The sequence below is a fragment of the Hoplias malabaricus genome, chromosome 7 (genome assembly GCF_029633855.1).
Source record: "Hoplias malabaricus isolate fHopMal1 chromosome 7, fHopMal1.hap1, whole genome shotgun sequence".
In the NCBI taxonomy this organism is placed as follows: Eukaryota; Metazoa; Chordata; class Actinopteri; order Characiformes; family Erythrinidae; genus Hoplias; species Hoplias malabaricus.
In genome coordinates, this window is record NC_089806.1 from 18,209,783 (window position 1) to 18,225,139 (window position 15,357).

General features: G+C 37.4%; 1 protein-coding gene across 4 annotated transcripts in view; it reads left to right on the forward strand.

Moving 5' to 3' along the window:
• mark3b (MAP/microtubule affinity-regulating kinase 3b) overlaps positions 1–15,357 on the forward strand; it is a 46,283-nt gene that overhangs the window by 3,351 nt on the left and 27,575 nt on the right. For all 4 annotated transcript variants that reach the window (XM_066677750.1, XM_066677752.1, XM_066677751.1 and 1 more), the window contains exons 2-3: positions 3,639–3,830; positions 4,188–4,241. In XM_066677750.1, coding sequence (XP_066533847.1) covers positions 3,639–3,830; positions 4,188–4,241 — 246 coding nt within the window. The remainder of the gene's footprint in view (positions 1–3,638; positions 3,831–4,187; positions 4,242–15,357) is intronic.

Sequence of the window (15,357 nt, forward strand, 5' to 3'; positions counted from 1 at the left end):
GTTATGTTTTCATCAGTTTGCTTGAAATAAACACATAAAAATAAATTTGGAAACACTGATTAAACAAATACATTTTGGTGGCCTTGAAACATGAGTTTATGTAAGCCTGTGCAGTGTAGTATGTAGTACAAGAAAAAGCTATTAGTTGCAATGTAAGTATAGCTACTATATATGATGATGGCTTGTCAGTCATTTTAACTGCTTTAGCCTCCTGCTTTAATAGTTGCTTAAAATTATCAAAAGACAGTAAAATAAGGATTTACATATATTTTTGTTGCAAGAAATGAGTGATTATTTTGTTGTTGAAAATACCCTTTTTTGCCATGGTCCTGTCACCAGTGAAGATTTTTTCCAATCCTGATGTTGAGACAACCAGACAACCATATGGCCAGCAGCGACCAGAATAATGTGAATTATAATCAAATAACTGATTATGATTTGTTCCTTTAACACAAGTATATGCCCTTTCTTTTGTAATAAGACAAAATGCCTACCTTCTCTTGTTGTGACATGAATATTATGACTTAAATTATGACTAACATAGCTTAAAGGGATGCTTAGTATAGCTTGTTAGTATTTCTCTTCACAAGTATTATTTAAATGCCTTAGTTTTCATACAGTTTATTCACCACAATTTTTTAATGATCTCCAGCTTGTCATTTCTTATTCAGTGGACCTGTTGTGTTTTTCTCAACCTTCCTCAGATATTGCTTATCTGTGTGTTTGAACTCTGTGCTAATTTAAAGGGGACACATACAATGATAAACTCTGTTTTGTTTACATTCAGAAGCTCCATATCTTTTTAAGGTGGAACAGTATGTTTGCTTGTACGTTACTGAAGTTTCAGTTGTCTGTAAGTTTTTATTGACTGACTGAATTGCCACAGTAAGTTTAGTTGTTTAGTTTTCTAGTGTTTTTGGTAATGCAGTTAGCGGTCACTTGAATTTGGAGACCTTTCCAGGTTAAGTATCAAAAACAGCAAAAATGTACTATATTTTACCAAAAGTATTCACTCCCCAACCCAGAAAATTTAATTCAGTTTTTCCAATTGCTTCTATGACCACAGGTGTATAAAAGTGAAATCTAGGAGCTCAGTGAAATCTAGCTTGGTAGTGTGATAGGATGCCACCAGTGTTATAAGTCCATTTGTGAAATTTACTTGCTACTAAATATTTCACAGTTAGCTGGAAGTGGTATTATAACAAAGTGGAAACGATTGGGAACAACAGCAACTCAGCCACAAAGTGTTAGGCCACGTCAAATGACAGAGAAGTTTCAGCTAATGCTGAGGGGCATAGTGCACATACGTCGCCAACTTTCTGCAGAGTCAATTGCTATAGGCTTCCAAACTTCATGTGGCCTTCAGATCAGTTCAAGAACAGTGTGAAGAGAGCTTCATGGAATGTGTTTTCATGGCCGAGCAGCTGCATCCAAGCCTTACATCACCAAGCGCAATGCAAGTCCTGACCTCAACCGGACAGAACACCTTTGGGATGAATTAGTGCTGAGACTGTGAGCCAGGCCCTCTTGTCCAACATTGATGTCTGACCTCACAAATGTGCTTCAGGAAGAATGGTCAAAATTCCAACAAACACACTCCTAAACCTCATGGAAAGCTTTCCCTGAAGAGTTGAAGCTGTTATAGCAGCAGAGGGTGGGCCGACATCATATTAAACTCTATGGATTAAGAATGGGATGTCACTCAAGTTCATAAGCGTGCAAAGGCAAATGAGCAAATACTTTTGGCATTTACAGACACTGGGGGTTCATAAACACATTAGACCAGTTTCAAGCATGCAAACAGACTGGAGAGCTACCAGATGGTGAGGAAACATCAGAATTGTATAAAAATTGTGTTTTTTGATTTAAACTGAGAACATCATCTTTAAACACCCATGTTCCAGATGATTTGATGGTTTGTTTGATTTGAAGCACCTCACACATGAAGCTTCAGAGTGGGCAAATTGTCTTTGCCTTTAACCGAGTAGACCGGCATAAGCATGTTCTATAGACTGTTAAACACAATATTCACAGAACTGAAATGATTTCCAGTGTTAATTAGCATTTACAATTACCTTGCACGTTTATAAATTGAGGTTCAGATCATGCCTGGAGATCCTCCCATTCAAACGGATCAAAGCAGGCTCAGTTTTTCTTAAGCTCTACAGTGTTAAGATGTCATGTTAATGACACCTACTGATTATCTTTGAGAAGATACCTTTTTGGCTACCTTTACAGCTAGCTAGGATTGAGCAAGTTAGCATTAGTTCATAAACCTTATTTCAACTGTCCAGCAACTATTAAAAAGGGCTTGTTTTAGTTGTGAATACTAATGTGAGGCCAGATTCCAGTGGAATAAAGTGAAAAGTGAATTTTAAAACTGTAAAACAAGTTTTAGTTTTGGTTCATACTACAAGTACAGTAGTGGTAGGACAGGCTCCGTGTTACACCTAAAATATATATTTATATACCTCATTATATGTCCCCTAAATGAGTAGCTGCTTCAAGTTTAAACCCTCAGCAGTGGTGTAGTCATGTTTTTGTCCAACAGTCTAATGGTGTACTGAAAATCATGGTACAGCATGGTTTTTAGCTGATTACTATCATCTCTTTTATTTCGTAGGGAATGGTGAGTTCAAAGTCTAGTTATGTTTTTACTGGGTGGTTCCTCGTGTAACTATGTACAAGTCAACATGAAAAAAAAAATCAGGGTATAAATAATATTATGTAGAAAGAATTTTAGAACTACACTTTGTGGGAGTACTGTGGCACTGTTAGTAGTTTATGATGGGAGCTTTAAATAGGAGAGTCTCAAAAGACATTTATATTCACCTTGCCTGAAAAAAATATCAATATGGTTTCTATGAATTCATAGGCTTTTACAAACATGCTTCTTAAACAAAAAAATTCATCATATTGTTTTTCACTAAAAGGAGGAAGCAGAGACTAATATCCAGGAAACTGCATGGCATATTTTGTCGCCAGTGTTATTTACATGCATTTCTCTTCCTCAACTGTCAAGTGTTTGAACGATAGCCTAGTAATAACACAAACAGACCATATTCATAGCAACAGAGTGTATGTACCTCTTTGTAGATTTTAGGTATTATATAGGAGTAATGTCTTTTAACAAGGTATGAAAACCATTTTTCTAAGAAAAGCAAACTCAGAATAGGACATGAAGAAAATGTTTTTTATACTACTGAATATAGGAGATGGGGTTTATATGCGCACACACTTGTTTGAATATGTTTAATACATTGTCTTTGATTCCAGCATTCCAAAACCTTTTAATCACTACCTTCAATTTTTTTATTGCATATTGCAATAATGGCTGATATTTAGTGTTTGATTCGGTTTTTATTAATTACTATTGGACAGTTGATATCTTCAAATGAGATATTTGTATATTAGGGATGCTGATGAGGAATACGATAATTTGGTCATGTTATCTAGTCATAGTATTATCAGTGTGGATATCATTTTACTGTGCAGACCACATGGTTTCAGACATCATCTTTGTGCTTACAGGCTAAAAGTCTTGAAAGATTGTTTGTGTTCCACGACTTTTTCTTTTTCTTTTTTTATTTTTATTTTTTTCCCCTGTTTTGATGAAGTCTTATATGGTCTTTCTGCAGCACACTTCACACAGTGATGGGCGTAATGAGGCTGCTACGCGGCCTAGCCGCTCTGGGGCTCGCTGTCGGAACTCCATCGCCTCCTGTGCTGATGAGCAGCCACATATCGGCAACTACCGACTGCTTAAAACCATTGGCAAGGGTAACTTTGCCAAGGTCAAACTGGCTCGACACATTCTCACAGGGCGAGAGGTGAGTAATAACGATTACTAAGCCTATGGGCTTTTATTTTGGAAAACTTTGTTGTTTTATATATATATATATATATATATATATATATATATATATATATATATATATAATAGTATATATATTATTAAATTAATCTCTCTCTTCCCCGCCCCCACTATTAAACATTTAACAAAGCTTTTAGTTAAATAAGACATTGCAACTTTGCAAATTGACCCTTGAGTATAACCAACTTAGAAATGCGATTTATGCCATACTGACTCAAAAGATACTCACCCCCAAAAGTCACCCATTATGCTTTTGGTTGACTGCCAGCCCCCAGTTACAAGATCTGTAAAATACCATTTGTCTTTCCTGCAGGTGGCCATAAAAATTATTGATAAGACACAGCTCAATCCTACCAGTCTTCAAAAGGTAAATATTTTGAATTGCTACTGAGCAGTAAAATTCTTGTTTTCCATCCTTCTTTTCTCGCTGTCATCATTGTTTTTCTCGTTTTATTTTTGAGAAAAATATATTTTGCTGTTTGTTATGAATAGTTATTAATCGGGGCTTTGAAGGATGTTTGATTCTAAAGTCTGTCATTTTAACATCTGTTTCAGCTTACAATTTAGAATTTTAGAAGATTTGACACCTACTGATTAGGTAGCTCTAGCTAGTGAGGCAGCTCTAGCTAGTGACAACTCATTGCAACTCACTTCAGAGCAGTGCATGTTGGGTAAGTGGAAGCTGATGAAGGAAGCCTCTGTAGACTGGGATATCAGAGGCAGCTAATAATAGCATGAGTGTAGAAATCCGAAAGAGAGACAGGAGTAATAACGCCACATATGCCTGAGCAGAAAGCAGAGCACTTAGGTGGGACAGTGAAGCTGAGAGGAGGGGCAGGAAACAAGCCTCTTACTCAGTGAGCTTCAGAAGGCAGGTATGCCTATGGTGAAATTCCAGCACTAGTAGGCCCTTCCCTTTATCCATTTTTACCTGATGGGTCTCTTTAGATCACATTTGGTATTGTCGACCATGTAACAATGGTGTAACAGTGTCCCTTCCACTAACCTAACCCCTTTCCCTGTAATTAGCTCAGACTTGTTTTTCCAGGCCATTGATTTTTTTGTTTGTTTTCCATTTGTGGACCCATTTAGAGCCCATGGCTTAGTATGCTGCTCTGGTTGTAGTGACAGGTCAAACAGGGTGATATAACATGAGTGTATTCTTTGCAGACTTGATCTAGACATTTCAAACGAGAGTGAAAAGACCATACAGTACATGCATTAATATTCCCAAACTTAGACCAACAGACATTAGGAACATAACCATAATTGTCCAGTCTCAATTCTAATGTTTTTTCTTTTATTATTTTATTTTTTACTTGATTTGTGCACTTTTACTAAAGGTTAAAAGTGGTGTCACCTATATATTTCAAGCGGTTCTATGTTAATGTAGAAAATGCTAAATTCCTTTCTTGTTTGTATTGCACCTGTCTTTTGCAGCCCTGAGATTGAATGAGGCTCATAAGCAGGCCAGCGCTGTTTGTTGCATAATTGGGATGCTGTCAGCTTTTTCTGGTTTTTGTATTGAAGCTGTCTGTGGGTGTAAATTGAGATATGATTGGCTTTCACGACATTATTCACTGATAACTGTGTCTCTGCTTCCTTTCTCTTCACTGGATAGCCTAAGAACATAATCAGTAAATCATTCTAACCTTAGCCTACATATTTGACCCATACTACAAATGTTTAACCTACATTAATCTAAATTAATCTTATTTAAATAATATTGCAAGTTTCTTAATCGGCCAATGGCATTTTAGTTTCTGCCAGCTAGAACCCAATCAGATGTTGTGATATGTTCCAGGACAGTGTTTGTATTTTTACCACCTTGCATTACATATTAAATATAATAGATTGAGAAAACTGTAATTTAATATGACAAAATGATGGGTTAATTTGCATGTTTGTTTACTGGCGCTTTTTTTTTTGTGGAAGGGGAGACATTGAGTTTTCCTCTAGTCGGTAATCCACTTCTTTCTCAGCACTACTCTGAGGCATTTCTACTGATTAGATAGACTATCTCTTTATTTGCATGCATCTGCATGGCATAATCTCTGACTTGACGCTATTTTGATTTGCGTTGGTGTGACCTGCTCTTATGTAATTGATGGGTGTAGGAGGAGAGGCCTTGGTTCAAGTTCTGACTCTTCTTTTAGAATTAGCTCCTTTTATTGTCCGATCAGGGTCAACCATCGACTGCCTGCATTTGAGTTGAGATTGAGAGCCTGGAAACACTCTTTATGCTCAGTAGCTCAAAGTGGTGACACAGACTAATGCGCGTCATCGTTGCGTGTAGTCGAACAGGGAAAGGTGGGTAGTGTGTAGGTGTAGGTCGGCTCAGGCCTTCCAGATAAATTGGTTACTCTTCTGGTATCTTAGACATATATAGATCACTAGGTTTAAATTATACATTTGACATGAATAAGGATATGCTTAAAAAGGGCTGCATCCCTTTAGAGAGATTTCGCAGGTAATGTTGCCTGTTGTGCCAGGTTTGCATTAAATCGATAAAGATGGTTTCAATAATTGAAGCCACAATTCCAGAAAATTTGGGCCATTTTATAAATTGTTTTTTAAAAAAAACTAAAAAACAAGGATTTGTGATTTGTTCATTTTCTTGAATATTTTGTTTATAAGTCCGAATAAAATATTTCTGATGTTTTCATTGACCGAAGTAGTTGTATTTTGGAAATATAAACAATTTAGGCTAGAGGCATGTTTACCATTGTTTACCTAATTTCATTATTATCACACCTTTTCATTCATTTGGGAACTGAGGCTATTAACTGTTGCGATTGGTGCTCACCACTCCATGGTTGAAGTATACGTAATACAGCATAAAATTGCAATAGGGGACAGAACTAGAATGCACTGTGAGCCACTTTGTGTCAGTGAAGCCAAGTGGTTGTAGTACTTGCAGAATGATGCCTGGTATTGTCTTGGTGAAATAACTATGGACTGCCCTGGAAAAGACGCCATCTTGATGGCAGCATAAAGGCTAGCTGTTGTAACGTATAAACTCCGGCGAAACTCCGGAAAATCAGGTCTGGAAATTTTCTAGATTTGTCTTTTCACACATGTACCACACAGTGGAAGATTTTATGTGTCAGATACTTTCTCACAGGGGGAAATGTTCTGCTTGCTTTAGGCATGGTATGCCACTTGTGAAAACATGATTCTCAGGAACATTAGCAGCTCTATTCACACGTGCACTCGCTCTGATATTATGTGGAGTTTCTACTAGGGTGCTAGAGGGATACATTTCTGGTAAAGACCACGACTAATATTAAGGATGTGTTTACCCATACAGCTCCTCTGCATCAATTGTACTTTTACACACAGGCAAGTCACCATGGCCAGGGACTCTGACGCAACCCACTAGTCTCTGTGAAAAGGTTACTGATGGTGGCTTTTCTCAGGTCCAAAGAGCTCTGCACTGTTTCTACATAGAATTGATGTATGGATTCCTCCTTGAATAATAGTTTACTTCTGAGCCCATTTGGCTGTGTTTATCACAGTAGCATGTCAGTCTCTCGTGTAGTGCTGTTTGAAGGCTCGAAAGTCACACACATTTAACAGAATTTTTATACATGGACCAAGGTTCTGTGCCATGACCAATCTGTGCTGGAAATTCCTGAGCTTATATTCCATATTCCTTTTGTACCCAGTCATGATCCTGCACCTGCTCGCAATTCATCTGCTTACTGTGGGATATTTAAAATGGCAGAACATTAATAATATATGTTTTTTCACTTGCCCCAAATTTGTGGAGTTTTTGCAGGCATCAAAGTAAATATGGGTATATATTTACAAAATACAGTCTAGTTAAACAGCCAGAACGTGAGTCGTTTCTTTGTATGATTTTCAAGTAAAGGTTCAGTCACAGATTCTTGTTTTATTTATTTTTTTTTTACCATCAAAAATGTATTTAAATTTAAATGTATTAAACTATAAAACTATTTTGCTGATTTGCCCATCAGTCCTACAGTTGCACTTTTTAAATGTCATGTGAACATATTAGACAATAAATATTGTATCCAGAGCAGAGCATAGTAGCTGTATAAACTGTTGTTTTATTGTAGTTAAAACAGTCTTTTTCTACTTGCTGTAATTTAGTTTTGATGTTTTTTTTTAGTACACTGGGCACTCATAAATATATTTTAGGGCATTAAAAAAAATTGCGGAAGTGGGTTTTAGGTCGACAAATGCTTTGGTAAATGCTGCCACCACAATGTATATTTGTCATGTTTTAAGGGTAGTGCTAATGTTTCTTTGGCCCTAGAAGGAGTCCTTTGGGGTTTGTACACAAATATATTTCAAGTGACAAGTATTCTCACAAACCGGGATTTTGTTTGAAAGAGCTTTGTTCAAATGTGTGTGTGTGTGTATAAATAAAGACATATACTGTATTAATACATATTTCAGCAAATGTGAAATTTGTCATTTTGGACAGATAGAGAACTACACTTTCCTGATTAATCATAATGCATTGCTTATGAAAATGATCATTCATTATATCAACCTTGTTCTGAAACAAACCTTATCTATTATGTTAGATTGCTGTAAAATTGTTAAAGAATAATTTTAAAAATGCTTAAAATAAAATTTTTGGATATCATATCAGACCTGAAAATCATTACATTCTTACAAACCACTATGCCCATTCAATGACGACGCAGATGAACTAACAAATAATCTGTCCAGCATGATTATTGCATTTGGCAATGTCTTGTATGATTTCTGAAAATTACACTGGAGAAAAGCCATTCTTTCCCAGTGAAAAAGGTTTGATCATATTTTAAAAAAATATTTATGGAAGCATTTCTTAGTGTCAGGATGACCTCTTGAATAGGGGAATTGCTGCTTTTCCAGATCTCTGAGTGCTACAAGAATGCAGATAGACTGATCTTTTGCAGCATGGAGATTTTTTGCTATGTGGGCCAGTCCTGCTTCTAGCTGTGACCTCATTCATGCTTGCATCAACCAGAGACTGTTGCATCTGTGCTGCTCTATTTGTTTATTCGTTTGTGTCATTGCTGTGTCTGGATTTGACTTGACACCTCATAATGTGTGAGGGAGCTGTCTAGGTGTTTATCCTTGTGCAGTTGCAGCCACCAGAGAGAAATATTTCTTTGTTTGGATATTTCTTGATTTGTGAATATAAAATTATTATTAAGGGGTATTATGCCACTTCCCTCTGTTGGTTATTTTCAGTATTTCTTAACATATTTTGACCAGAGCTAATCCTGTAGCTTTGTACTCACACAGTCAGTTCCAACACATATCACTGGAACTTTCCTTTTCCTGTTTTGCTTTCAAGAATCAGGTTTAATTCTTTCTCTTCCTGTCTCTCTCAATATATTTCTCTCTCACATTTTTTTTTTTTTGTTTTGTTTTTTTTTGTAATGGGCTTCTTGTCTATGAGATTTATATTTGTATGCAAACCTCTTCTTGTCCAGACTTATGCATGACAAAATTACAGCAGGGATCTCTGAAGCACTGAATGCTTTGTTCTAAGCTGGCACAGCTGTCCTCTAAAATGGCAGGATTTCGGCTTTAACTTTAACCTTTAGCTTGTGTTATTGGATATACTTGAAATTGTCATCCTTTTATGTTGAGGTCACTCAAGAATAATATGAAGGGCTCTGTTTCTGGCATACCCTCCTGCACAAACACAGACACACAGATATACACAAGACAAACCTTCCCTTGCAGGGGTTAGTCTGCTTCCTTCCTCCTAAGGGCATGTTTTTAAGTAATATGCCACCCAGAGCGCAGAGATTTTACCAGCACTAACCTGGAGTGACCTGTCGAGGGCTAGTGAGGATACAGAAGAGAACAAACATGTCAGGATTAGGAGAGAGGCATCTTTATTAAACTCTCAACACTTTTGACAGTACTCCAAGGCATCTGAGGACAGCCCCCACCAAATGCCTTGAAATATTACTTTTTTATAATATACATCTAGTTGATAATTGTATTTTTGGTGGAGGGTGGTCTGCTTAAGGATTTTATTTGGTGGCAGATATTTTAAGGTATATTTCATAGTTATGGAGATAATCACTCTTTTTTTTTTTTTTTTTTTTTTTAAGGCTGTTCTTTGCAGATGCTGTATAATTAACTCACTGGATTCTGCAGTCTTCAGAACATTCTGGCAAATAATAAGAAATTATAGGGCCACAGATAGCATGATAAGAGAGTGTTGAGGCCTTTTCACACCGAGTACGAATTTTAGCACGTAAAAAAACTGATACTCAGTGGAACCTTAACACCAAGTCTGATGCGTTTTTTTTTTTGTCTCAGCACTCACAGGAAGACACTGGAAAAGGTAGAAGAAATTTGTTCATTTAGTAGGAGCCATGATGAATGTATCATTTTACTTTAAGCCCTGCAACTAAACGACACACTACTGAACTCCCCATGTTCTGTAGACTAGGGGGAAATTGTGTTTCCGAAGCTCACTCTAGGATTTTGAGGCTTCGATTTTGCGTGTTGCTCCTCTCATTAAAAAGATAATAGTTTCTTTAACCTGCAGTTTTATAGTCAGCATTTGTGTTCTGCTACATACAATACGAGCTGTTCCTTCCTGCTCATTTATTTGGCCTGTAAACGTGACAACTCTGATTGGTCAGGCTGATTTTAAGGTGTAAATTCTTCAAATATAACAGGTTCTAAATCAAAATATGATCCAGAGTCACAGTCAGCCAGCTTCAGCTTTTTTTTGTGTGCGTAAAAATCTGACTGTGTGTGACAAGGCCTTTATTTGTATTGTGTTAGTTTATCACCCCAGGGCCTGTGTAGCTTACTTTTATTTGCATGTGAAGTCTGAGTTGGATCAAAGAAACTGCAGTGTTTGTGATTACAAGGAAAAATGTTATCAGAACAATTTGAGTTGGCTTTAGCTCATTATATTTTGGATTTGGTGTGTCTATCAACCAACAAATTCTGAAACAACACAACCCAGTCACTTTTTTGTGGGATGCTTATGTCAGAAAAAGTGTAATAAAATGAGTCGTTCTAATTTTGTACTGCAAGTTACATAGAGTGTAGAAACGTTAGAATTGTTCCGCCTCCTCATCTAAGTCTTCCAATCAGAGCATTTGAACTGTGTTAGTTAAATGGAGCAAAAAAAAATATATGCCGTGTATAAACAGAAATAGTGTACTAATTAAATATGGCCTGAGAAAAAATAATGAGCAGAGAGAGGAAAGGCAACCAAGCAAAAATGACAAAAATCCAGAGCCTTTGCTGCTCCCTTCTCACACGCGCTCTTGTGGGTAACTGAGCTGTGACTAAAGGCTGATTTATACTTCTGCATTAACTTGACGCAGAGCCTATGCTGTAGGCTACACAAGCCCTACGTCATTGTGAGTTTATACTTCTGCGTTTAAGTCTGTGTCGCTCTGCAATTACACTACCACACCACTAGTTGTTCCTCTAAACGGTGTAGTAAACAGTGCAGTAGAATTACTTTTACAAATCTTTAAAGTGCACCATTTATGGAGGAGGTTGTTATGTGGGAAAGAGCATAGTTTACATGACGTGCCAAGAAAGAGACAAATACAAAGTCAACGTGTTTCACGCATGGTCCTGCTTCTTGTTGAGTTAATTTTTTTCCGGGAGACGTCTGTATTTTTCCTCTGTTCAACATTTTTATTCATCCCTGATGCACACCATGTCTGAGGAAGTTTCTCAGTATGAATTTGCTGCTGTCTACAGTCTCTGTGTGTGGAGAATAGGAGCCCATACTCCTGAACTACTTCGGTTCAACACAAACAATGTCTGTCCGACTACTGACCAATCACGGTCGCTGCGGCGACGCAACGCATAGCTACGTTCCTGGAGAGGTGCTCATCAGGCTACATCGAAGGATTTGTTTCGACCCTTTGTCTGCGGCGTTGGTTAGACGCAGAAGTATATATTGGGCTTAATACTCATTTAAAGGAAGAGGTTATGAAACTGGCCGTTCTGAACAGATCTGTTCAGACAATAAGAACAGTGCTGTGTTGTTTAATCCTTGATGCACACATTTCATGTCACCTTAAATTTAAATAATGTGTTGTACTCTATTTCCACAAGAAGTCATTTTACAATGATAGCTAAGAGTCAGGTTTATTTACTACTTATGAATAGTATGTCAGATTTTCAGTGGTTTACATACACTTGGCTTTTTTACATACACACACGTGGTGGACAGATTAGCCTTGCAGAAGATTGTCACAGTGCTTTTATGGAGATTCAGTCCATTCCTCTTGAGAGAAATCAGGTGGAATCTGATGGTATTTTCATACAGAAGGTTTAAACCTAAATATAGGAGCTACCACGGTCTAAATATAGATAAAACAGTGAATCTATTTTTGAGTCCTTTAATGTTGCTTTTCTATGATGATCATGATTTGCTGTCACATTTTACACCAGCTAGTTAAATAAGCCCTTTTCAAAAGTTCAGCTTCTGTGAACTTTAAGAGTTTATAAGTGCTGGAGCAGGTAAATCATAAATGTGGGCAACCAGTGCGCATTTTTTCCCTTTGCTTTGGCTTTGTCTAACTTCCTGTCTTTTCAGAAGCCTCAAAATCCTCAACAGGGTCACATCAAGCAGAGTGTCATGGCAACATGGAAAGCATTTAACCTTGGCCTGCCTAAGAAAGAGCAGCGTGATTAGAAACCCCATCATGAGCGATCCTTTTCTTATGTGGCAAAGGTTCCTGAGGAGCCATTCAAAGCATAGCTGCTAACACATACATCATAGTCATATATATTTATATATATTTTATTTATATGTATGTGTACTGAAGAAATGCACATGGGAGGAAGTCAGGGAGGAAAACACATTAACAAGTTGGTGGGGAAAGTGGGCAGTTGGCCAGTTAGGCCAGCTGAGATATCCCTCTGTGCTCAGCACATGAATTGCTGTGTGTCCTTCAGCTTGTGGTGTTATTTTTTTTTTTACATGCTTGCCAGTCATGTGTATTAATGTTGAGGCATAAGCGTAATTACTATTATATGTGAGATAAAACCCTCTGAATATATATTCTGAATGGTATTCGAGCTTGGAAATTTACCTGAACCTTTCAGGATAGCGTTTGCCACTGGTAATACTTTGTCTAAATCTGTTCTTAAGTATTGCATTGCCGAATGTAAAAAAAAAAAATTATCTTCTTCTGTAATTAGCTGGCTTGAAGTTTTTCTTTCTTTTTTGCCCTGAAGCCCAGAACAACTTACATTGATGAAGTGTATGGGAAACAGAAGTTTAATTGGATAAAAAATACACTGAGAAATGTACTTAAACTTGACACTTGATTATACATATAGACCAGGAGGCCTGCACCTGGCCTGTAGATGGACTATAGTCTGCTTTTCTTCCTGTGTATCTGCCACTAAGTGTTCTGTTCAAGTACCATTAGACTTGGGCTGGGCTAAACTTCACAGGGCAGTGTTAAGTCCTAGTTGATGGGCAGGGTGCGCCAGCATTCATTATTAGAAAAACAGGCAGACAGTCAATACTTGCCTTTAATTAGGTTCATCACAGTACAGTTGCCAAATTTCAGAGATGTGTAGAAACGTATTCCTGCAAGTAAATGTAGTAGCTGTCATACCAGCTTTCTGTCTACAGTTGCAGGTGTATGTGTTAAGGTGTACTGGTGATTTTTATTTTTATTTTTTTAATATACACAAAGACAGACATGCTGTGCTTGGGGGGTGGGGGGAGAGGGGGCAGTAGCTGATAGTGCTGGAGCGAAGGAATGTTGGCTTCAAAGAGGCCGTGATAACCTGCAGACTGTCTACTATACCCCAGCATGCAGGCTGACCTGTTCACAGTGTATTTTTCTTTGTGTGCGTGGGAGCATTATTATTAAGACATACAGTCCCTTAATAACTGAATGTAGGAGTGGGCAGTGTATGGTGTTATTATTGTAATTAATAACATCACAGCACTCTTTGAGGATGTTGTGGGTATGATCAGTTCTTTCTAGAACAACCACATGTATCATAAGCTATATAAAATTTAATTAGGAAAAGCATGTATACGGAAAAATGCAGGGCTCATCTCTCAGTAGTTTTAATTTAGTAATATTAGATGTTAATATTATAATATATATTTGTCAAACAGAAATGATTTGCCTTAATTATATTAAGATTAATATAATTCGATTAAAAGTAATTTTCCAACTATGGCTCTATACTGACAGTCGAGTATAGGCTTAGTCTATGCCTAGCAAGCTATCATTCAGTGTTCATTTATCAGCCGTAACTTTAAAGTGCTCCTTGTTCTTACACTCATGGATTTTTTTCAGTTTCACTTACCGTTTAGGTGCAATTTTTAGTTCTACAGTTGCGCACTATAGTCCATTTGTTGCTTTACATACGTTTGTAAGACCGCTTTTACTACGTTCTTCCTACGGACTCCCAGGACCATCACAAACCAGGTATTAGGGGTTCTTGTGCAAAATAACAGATGAAGTACATTCTAATTGTAGAAATACACGGTGCCTCTGTTTGGTAGAAACCAGGAGCTCATTGTAATTATTTCTGGCTGCTCCGTGTATAGTAACTCCATAAATCTGCATGTCAGCTGTGTGCCACTGTCTGATTTTCTTAATTTAGTTTAAATTAATTCTTAACTTTCCATTCCTACCTAAATAGTTATTTTTTTTGTTAATTGTTATTAAAATAAAAAGCACTATGGGACTGCTTGTCCTTTTTTTTTTGTTTGTTTTGTTTTTTTGTTGTAGACAGAACCTCTAGAAAAGCTAGATGTTGTGAATCACATCAGTTATCATGCTGCTGTATGATATGTTTTGCAGACATTGTGTGTACTTGTATTTCCTTTGTGCGCAATCATCCCCTCCCCCCACCTCCAACAACCACTTAACTGCTTCTTCACAAGTGGCTTCCTGTTTGAGAGAGTGTGCTGAGAGCAGAGTTGGGGAGCTCAGCTTCCCTTCTTCGTGACTTCGCGCTAGGACATCCAGTAACCCGCTGAGATTCACAGAGAGCTGTGAGAGACTGGGAGTTCCTCTGTGTGGGTGGACCTAATCGTTCTAACTGCAGAAATATAGCTTGCTCTTTTTTTGCCTCAGAATGTGGGGAGAACATGAGAATTGCTGAATGATTTGCAGACTTCAGCGCAAACAAGATGACCTTTCTTGTCATGTACATTACTTGCCCTGTCACATTTGTCAAACATGAGCACATGCACTTCCTGTGTCTCAAATCACATGGTGTACTATGGTTAGTGCACTTCCTGTATCTCAAATCACATGGTGTACTATGGTTAGTACACCATGTGATTTGAGACACAGGAAGTGCATGTGCTCATGTTCTAGTGCAAGTTGTAAATAAAACCGAATGCAGTGTGCTGCTAATATCCGGAGCACATACTGAAGTCACAGAAAAATGTGTGGAGAATTGCACACAGTTTATTCTCAGCAGTGTCTTCCATTGTTCTTCTAGAACTGCATTTCTGCACATTATTTGATTTT